General features: G+C 33.9%; 1 protein-coding gene across 1 annotated transcript; it reads left to right on the top strand.

The window, feature by feature from the left end:
• The first annotated feature begins 4,440 nt into the window (after window positions 1-4,440).
• Window positions 4,441-9,110, top strand: LOC104231791 (protein SODIUM POTASSIUM ROOT DEFECTIVE 2-like). Its single transcript, XM_009784844.2, has 3 exons — window positions 4,441-5,167; window positions 6,457-6,532; window positions 8,167-9,110. Exons 1-3 carry the CDS (start codon window positions 4,526-4,528, stop codon window positions 8,418-8,420), a joined length of 972 nt encoding a protein of 323 aa, XP_009783146.1. The 5' UTR covers window positions 4,441-4,525; the 3' UTR covers window positions 8,421-9,110.
• The last annotated feature ends 238 nt before the right edge of the window (window positions 9,111-9,348 follow it).

The following is a 9,348-nucleotide window of genomic DNA, read 5'->3' as shown; positions in this document are numbered from 1 at the left end:
ATCTGGAATGTCTCTGCTTGTATCGGGGGCACAACAATGGCGGTAGCCAGATTGTCAGCTGTTGGTTGTGCCCAATTATAAATTGCAGCTTCTGACACAAGAGGTGCCACCGCTCTGACGTTTGGGTTAGCTTGCTCATCCCTAATGTTTCTGTTGACGTTATCTATGTCACCCATGTTAATTTCACGTTGGTGTGTTTGTTGTGATTGTTTGTTCTTCCTGTTGGCACGGTTTAATGCCCTGAATGTTTTCTCGGGGTCTTAGAGTCCTTCAAGCAGTTCACCAGTCCTCGATGAATCTCTAGGCATACACCTGAATCCCACAAGAATTCAAACGTGAGAATTTCAATGAAATGAAAATAATAATTTGTTTAACACCGTAGAAAATTGATCTAAACTAATAATTCTAGCACTACTTCTAAGTTGTAATAAATAACACCGTTAACTCCCCCGGCAACGGCGCTAGAATTTGATCACGCCCAACTATGCCTTATAAAAGACAAAGCGGTCGTTGCAAATATAATTCGATTTATAAGTCCGGAGTCGAATCCTCAGGGAGCTAATCTATCTATTACAACTCTTGGTGAAGTTATTAGCTCAAACAATTTCCGGGTGCAAGATTTCTATCAATAAATATTGGGTTTTTGTTTAACTACTTCAAAATGATATTATAATTAACAATAAACTAAATCAAAGATAATTCAATGGTAAAAAGGTCTAGGGTATTGATTTCTCCAATTGCTAGCTTAAGTCTTAACTCTTTGGCTATAATCTCGCTGTAATACTCTATGAGGATTATGAACTATGGGTTATCGCAATTATCTCTCGATCAACTACGATAATTTACTAGAGTATTCTCTCGAACTACTCTAGTTGACAATTTATGCAGTTCTGAATTATCCCACCAAAGTTTCGTTATCTCTAACCCCACTTTTAAGTTCAAGTAATGAATCTCTTCAATTACCCAAAAGTGGTGTTGTTCAACCGCAGTCTAACCTAGTATTCCTTCTCAAACAACACAACGCAAATAGACACGATTAATCAAGGGCCCATTCAATTAATCACCATACAAAACATAGTTGAACAATCATATAATAAACCCGACTCGATTATAACAAAGTTGAGTCAAAACTTCATCCAACAATTGGTTCCATCAACCCTAGACCAAATGTTTAGCTACTCATAGTAAAGCAAGATAAAACTACAAAAGTATTCATGATGTGCAATTGCAATAATAAAGAGAAGATAGAAAAACTCTAATGTTTGGTTGCTCTTCTCACACTCGTTCTTGCCTCCAAATTAGTCTGAAAACAAGCTTAAAACTTTCTTGGGCGAGTTTCTTGAGTTTATAAGGGTTTGGAATAAGTTTCCCCCGATTTACACTGTAGTCCCAAAAGTTCTGGGCAACTACACAGTCTACCGCGACCGCGGTAGGAATGCGGTGCGACCGCGGTGAAACTCGAACATTCTGCCTTGCTTCCTTTGCCTATCACGGTCCAGCCGTGGTCGACCGCGGTCGCGGTGACCTTCAGCCCCGTCCTCCTTTGCTCTTTCTTGCTTATTTTCGCTCGAGTTCTTCTTGATTGGCCTTTTATCCACATTATTGACTCCCAAAACACTCCATAGTATCTTTCTAACTCAGATTAGTCCATGCGAAGCAAAAGAGCACCAATTAGAGCATTTTGTTATCATTTAACCCTTAAAACAATAATAAAGTATAGTACATTTAGGTGTAAATATCGTCTATATAGCCTATTATTAGTGAGCTTAAAAAATTCTAACTCTTTTAGGTATTTGCACTGGCCCTTAATAAATTTGACTGTCAATTTTAATATGTAGGCCAAATTTGGTCCACTCAAATTAAGGTTCCAACAGCTGCCACGGCGAAATATATTCGTAGTGTATCAAATGAACGCTTCGCACATGAAATCTGCACTTTCAGTTCATTATTATTAAGAGGATAAAATTTGGCTGTCCATAGTATTATCTAACCGTTACCTAATATCTTTTGACATAATTAGGATATTTAAATCTATATGTCCAGTACTTTTTACGAATTCAGACATCGGTTTCTTTATTTTTTTTAATTTATATTCATAAACTACTACATATAATCACTTTTTACAGTTAAAATGTTTGAAAATTATAGAAAAAAAAACTTATTTACTCGTAAAATAGTACTAATAATATTGATGTTTTTAAATTGGGAGAGTACAAAACTATGTAAATATAAATATAGGTAAGGTAGAGAAATGAGGCCAAACGGCATTCTTGATTTGTGCAGAATATTCGTCCTCGTGCACTTGCATATCGGACAGAGTGCTTAACTGTGTCAAAGCTGGCTATTTTCTTGAAATTCCATGAAATTATTAAAAATAATAAACCATAAGTTTAGATTTGCACACATCTAATACATTTATATATGATTAAAATTTGATACTAAATTCCCCCCCACCCACTGGAAGGTAAGCTTTGCTTGATGTGCCTAAAGACTCTTTAAAGATTTATTGTTAATGAATATAGGTAGGAATATTAGGTGTTACTCCCTCCGGTCCACAATAAGTGACCAATTTGCTTTTGGCACACCTATTAAGAAAATATTAAATTCTAGACAAAAATAGTTAGTATAACTAAACTACCCTTAATTAAATGTTACAACATAGTTAATGTGATAAGTAAAAGACTTTTTAGGGATACATACATAAGAGTAATTTTGAAAAAATAAATTGAATTTTTTCTTGATTATATAAATGGACACTTGTTTTGGACCAAAATAAAAAAATAAATTGGTTACTTATTGTGGACCTAAGGGAGTAATATCTTTCTTCAATATCTTAGTATCATACCCATCTTCCTAGGAGTTTTAATACTTCCTCGGGTCCATTTTAGTTGTCATGTTTCTTTTACACGTCCCATAAGAACTTATTAATTAGAAAACATTTTGATTATTTAATGCGGTGTAGTTAATGTTGTTACTTTCAAGAACATTTAATACTAAGGCAAAATGGAAAAAATATAATATATTATACTTTGATTTTTTAAAATAACAACTACTTCCTCCGGTCCACTTTAATTGATTTTTTAGCTGTTTTCACATATATTAAAGAATCTAAATTTTGACATTAATTAATACTCCCTCCGGTTCAAAATAAGTGATTTTTTAGCTGTTTTCACACAGATTAAGAAATTCACCTTTTAACATTAATTATCAATAAAATTGACCATATTAACCTTTACTATCTCTTCACATAAATACTCTTAACAAATGCTCTAACACTATTTACTCCAAGGGTAATGTAGGAAAAAAATAATTAATTCATTCTTGAAATCACTTATTTTGGACTGGAGGGAGTAATAAAATTAACCATATTAATCTTCATTTGTTCATTGAAAATACGACAAATACTCCTGGCCTCTTTACTCCAAGGCAACTTTGGAAAAAAGAAATTAATTCCTTCTTAATATTTGAAAAAATTAAATATTGTGCCACAAGAAAAATGCCAAAAAATTAATTAAAATGGACCGGAGAGAGTATTTTGGGTCAAGTATATTTAGTAACCAGGACAACTAATATGGACCGGAGCAAGAGCGGATCCAGCCTATTACATGTAGGTTCCCATGAACCCAGTAGCTTTTACACACACACACACACACACACACACACACATATATATATATATATATATATATATATATATGTATGTATTAAGAATCCATTAAATATTCATAAATATTTAATTGTTTAACCCAATTGCTTATTGTATATTTACTTAAGGTCGTTATATGAACCCATAAACTTTAAATACTGGGTCCGCCACTGGACCAGAAGGAGTAAAAAACATCTTTGAAGAAGAAATGACTTCAAATGGAAATATACATTTATATCTTATTCTCATGCTTTAATGCCTATAAACACCAATATTTATCTACTTGTGTAGTTTTTACTGTGAACTCCCCACAAACTATTGAAGTATTAATGAGCTCGTAAAAATTAGAATATAGTCGTTAGAAAATTCAATCCAGAAGATGTAAAGAATCTATCTCCAGGCTGGATCATACATTATATTTAATATGAATTTAAATACACGTGGAACAGTATAGTTACCCTTCTTGAATATTTCCAATGTATGTACAAGAATTCATAAATAAATACCTCTACCCCCAAACCCCACTCCACCAACCAGTGATGAATTCAACCACGTGAAACAACAGCAACAATAATAAATTTAGTGTGATTTTATAAATGGGGTCCGAAAAAAATAGTGTGTGTACAACTTTAATCCTACTTTGTGACACAAGAAAAATTATTTCCGATAGATTTTTGGTTTAGAAAAAGTATAGTTACAACCCTATTAAAAATATATATAGAAGTGGAGAAACCATAAAAACCGCACGGGTCGTGTGTTACAAAGAATTAAATATACATATCAAAAACTTGTATTCTTAATTCAAAATTCATGACATTTAAATTCTGAATTTGCCTTCCCTACCAACCCAACCCCAATCTCATTCACTCAAAAGTTTCAATGCTTCTAAAAATCAAAACACTCAAAAACTTTGACTCAGATTCTCTAGGCCATTATCTACAAATTTGCAAACACCATTATTTCTTATCGCTATCTCTAAAAATGAAAGGAATCGATATATTCTGTGCGTCCCAAGCTGCAACTTCCATATGTCTTAGTATGCAAGAAGCCTCTTCTTCTTCTTCTCCCGTAATCCAACTAGGCGGCAGCGGCCGCCTAATTAATCGTTACAACCCCATCATCAGAGATTCCAGAATAACATGTGGCAGTGGTCGCAACAGGCCACTACCACCTCGTTCTTCTGAACAACCACCCATTTCTCCAAAACCAAAGAATATTAACAAGAAAAGTAATACATCTTCAAAACCATCAAAAGAAACCAAGAAAAGGCAAAGTGATCCAAAAGGTCATGTTGGTAAGAGAAAAAGTAGTTGGAGTTGTACAAAACCTAGTGAATTTATCACCCCACCTAGTTCTTCTAGGTATCTTTTGAGTGAGAAAGATTTGGTTGATGTTTTATGTGATTATAATGATCATGATCCAGTTTTGAATTCCAAGTCTTGTCATCAAGCTGTGAAAGTAGTGGCAAATAAGTCTTCTCCTCCAAAGCCACCATCTTCTTCTTCATGCTCTGGGGACCAGGTTTTATTCTCCCTCTTCTTCTTCTTCTTTCGTAAAATAGCATTTTATTTTCTTTAACTTTATTTTTAATTTGTATAAACTGATTCTGTAATCTTTACTCTATCAAGTTAAATGAAAGATAGGTACATGTATTCGTCTATAATTAAATATTAGTAATCCAAAAATAGGCACGATTACAAATATTGGTTCCTTTAATCTTTTGATTGTTCTTGTTAAGTTGATCAACTGTTAGACACACAACCCAAAAAATAGAAAAGGCAGAACAAATACAAAGAAAACAAATAGGTGGTGCATCGCAATATCGTATTGGATGTGACCAACCCGTAATAGTTCTAGATTAGGGTCATTTGGTGGAGGAATAAGTTATCACAGGAGTATAATAACGGGATTATAATATGAGAATTAAAAAGTAACGGGATTATTTAGTAAATATATTTTTATTGATAAATATTTGGCTCATTAGACTAAAAATAAGATATATAAGAAATAATATAAAATAAGTGTTTGGTGTATACTATATAAGTTGAGATAAATTTTTATTTTTAATTTTAACCTTGAATTTTTTAAAGAACATTGGGAAAGAACCTTGAAAAACTATATTATAATATTTTATCTCGGATTAAGTAATTCCGGAAATACTATCCCCCCTTAATGTGGGATAGAATAATATCACAATTGTAGTACTCCCTCCGATCCACAATAAGTGACCAATTTGCTTTTTTATTTTGGTCAAAATAAGTGTCCATTTATATAATCAAGAAAAATTTCAATTTGTTTTTCCAAAATTACCCTTATGTACGTATCCCTCAAAAGTCTTTTACTCCTCATATTAACTATGCTATAATATTTAATTAAGGGTAGTTTAGTCACACTTACTATTTTTGTCTAGAATTTAGTATTTTCTTAATGGGTGAGCCCAAGGCAAATTGATCACTTATTATGGATCGAAAGGAGTATAAATTAATCTCGGTTAATCCCGATTAATTTAAAAATTCAACCGAATGCGGAATAGAATAATTTTGTATCTAATCTCGGAATTATTATCCCTTATCCCGCCAACTAAATGAATACCTATCCCACCTTCTATATCGAATAGATAATTCCATGATTGCGCCATAAAAGCTATCCTTGTTTTACTATTGAGTTACTATATTTTATGCCCTTCCTTTTTATGTCGAAGCAAGAAGAAATTTGTAGTTGTAACAAACTAACAAGTATCATAAAGACATCATATTTGGTTGTAGAGATGAGTGGTCCAACAAAGACAAACTAATGAATTTTGATAACAGGTGGTTGTTCTAAGAGTTTCACTACACTGCAAAGGATGTGAGAAGAAGATGAGGAAGCATCTCTCTAGAATGGAAGGTATGCCTCTGGACTTAATTTTGTGACAATCTTTCCTTTTTGTAGTTTAACCTATAAGTTTATTTCGGAAAAAGGATCAAAATCACCCCAACACTATGCGTTATAGAACACATTTACCTTCCGTTTAATAAGACCAATAAGGCTAATTAAATCCAAATTAATTTTTGAGTGACAGCCGATAGCCAATAAGAGCATTTTTAGGCCTTTCCATTAACGGGAAGGACATAGATGACCCTAACTTTAAACACAGGACAAATGTCTTCTATAACGCATAGTTCAGGGGCAATTTTGACTATTTACCGAGTTTATTTTTCTTTGTTTTGATAAGTTTCCTTATGGGTTTTGTGCTAAATAAGCATCTAATGCACTTAATGGAGGTCTGAATCTTAATCATTAAGATATCAGACATCAAGTACGTTTGTTTTTAAAGTCTGAATTTTAATTATTCAGATCTTAATCATTAAGTGCGTTTTTTTTTAAACTTTACAACCACTTAATGAGTTTGAATAGATTTGTATGATTAAGATCCATAACAAAGACTTAATTTCATTAATATGCTATCATCCATATTCATTATTAATTGTCGCCACGACCTACCATTATCGACTACCACTATGCCACCACCACCACCGCCATACTCAACCTCCATCACCACCATCATCCTCAATCATAGCCGCCACCATAATCGACTACCGCCACTTGCCATCCGCACCACTTCCACCACCATCATTCTCAACCACAAGCACTCATCCACCTCAACTACCACAACTAACCACCCTATCATCATCAACAATCATAACTGGTACTACCCATCATTGTAAGCTACCACCACCACCTTCCTCAATCATAATTAACTATCACCACTCACCACCACATCCTCAATCATAATCACTACCACTACTAATCACCACTAGCTGCTACCACCACCATCAACCAAATCTACCACCAACCACCGCCTCTAGTCGACATTCACAAGCACCGCCATTAGTCATCACCACCAGCAATTACTATATTTTAAAATATATATATATATATATGTATGTATATATTTCAAATAAAGATAAATTTTATATATTCAAATCTTGAAAATCAAACAGTCTTAATCATTTAGTATTCACATCTTAATACACATCTTAATATTCAGATGTATATTCAGATTTAAATGTATTAATCTTAATACACATCTTAATATTCAGATTCAGACGTCTTAATCTTTAAAAAACACAAATGAGGCCTAAATTGGCCCAATCTTTAGATGGACTAACTTGAGTTGTACCGAATTGACCTGTCAATTAATATATGGCAAGCCTAACTTTACCCAAATATGGGCATAATTTGACGCCACTATTAAAGAGCAATCCGGAGCATTAAGTTCTCACTATGTGCGGGGTTCGAAGAAGTGTAGAAGCACAATGGTCTATTATACGCTGCCTTACTTGCATTTCTGCAAGAGGCTTTTTCCATGGTTTGAACCCGTAACCTCCTGGTCACATGACAACAACTTTACCAGTTATGCCAAGGCTTCCCTTGACGCCACTATTCCTATCGCAAATAATTTTCACATTAACTTATGTATAACATGTAACAAAAGTAGAGGTCGAGTATTATCTAAAAAATTTAATTGTGATGAGCAGGGGTGACATCTTTCACCATAGACTTTGTTGCAAAGAAGGTAACAGTTACTGGGAATGTGACACCATTGGAGGTTCTTGCAAGTATTTCTAAGGTGAAAAATGCACAACTTTGGCCACCTACAGTGGCATCTTCAGTCCCTTCAACCAAAGCGGATTTGATCGACTCTGAGTTGAAGAATGCTAAGCAGTTGGTTGTGTCTGATGGGAAATTAGAAATTCTTTCTCGAAATCCACCAGTTTTCCAGCTATTGTAACTTGAATATTTATTTTATTAGACAAAGAGAAGGATTTAGCTTGGTTTTGCTTTCTTATCTTATGATTTTAACTTGTGGTATTAGTAAGCTTCTATTCTTGAGAAAACTTTAATTTGATACGTATGTAGTAAGTGATTTCTTTAGCAACTAGCGAAAAATACACACAACTAAGTTGATTGGGCTGGTGATCAGAATGATAGAAAATCAACATCCTGTTATGCTTTCTTACTTAATGGTGGTGCTATATCATGGAAAAGTAAGAAACAAACCTGCACAATCCTTTCAACAATGGAAGCTGAGTTCGTGGCTTGTGCGTCTGCAGTACAAGAAGCTGTTTGGTTGAAGAGATTCTTTGAGCATTTGAATAATAAAGAACTCTCAGGGTCCCATGACTCTATATTGTGATAGTCAAGCGGCTATCGCATATACAAAAGATCCTAAGTATCACAGCAAGACCAAACACATTGACATCAAGTATAACTTTGTAAGAGACATGATAGCAACTGGAGAGAAAAATTTACAGTACATTCCTACGCGAAGCATGATAGCTGATCCTTTTACAAAGGCGATATCTAGAGACCTGTTTGAGAAACATGTTATGGCTCTAGGTTTGCGGAGGATATGAACATATTTATGTATTGTAAAATGACTTTAGTATTATAATATGCTCATCAATATTTGACTCTTGAATTTTTCTATATCTCGTATGCATGTGATGAATATTTTGTTGATAAAGTGTGTTGAACAAGTCGCGAGATTGGCTCTCTCACACGAGCAATCGCCTCTTGCGTTAAGAATCGTGAAGGGATAAGATCTTATAGAACCTTGAATATGCGGGGTTATATTTACTTATAGAGGTTGTTCTTGATAGCTTGCGAATTTCACTATTCGATTATGACTTGTTTTGTATGCCAGATACAAGTTTCTC

The sequence above is a fragment of the Nicotiana sylvestris genome, chromosome 7 (genome assembly GCF_000393655.2).
Source record: "Nicotiana sylvestris chromosome 7, ASM39365v2, whole genome shotgun sequence".
Lineage (NCBI taxonomy): Eukaryota > Viridiplantae > Streptophyta > Magnoliopsida > Solanales > Solanaceae > Nicotiana > Nicotiana sylvestris.
This window is presented reverse-complemented; position numbering and strand designations above follow the sequence as displayed.

What these genes read in the sequence shown, in the direction of transcription:
- LOC104231791 (XM_009784844.2), top strand. Translation starts at nt 4,526, where the DNA reads ATGCTTCTAAAAATCAAAACACTCAAAAACTTTGACTCAGATTCTCTA. An exon ending in CTTCATGCTCTGGGGACCAG is followed by an intron (nt 5,168 to 6,456) that starts GTTTTATTCTCC and finishes TTTTGATAACAG; the next exon opens with GTGGTTGTTCTAAGAGTTTC. An exon ending in GCATCTCTCTAGAATGGAAG is followed by an intron (nt 6,533 to 8,166) that starts GTATGCCTCTGG and finishes TGTGATGAGCAG; the next exon opens with GGGTGACATCTTTCACCATA.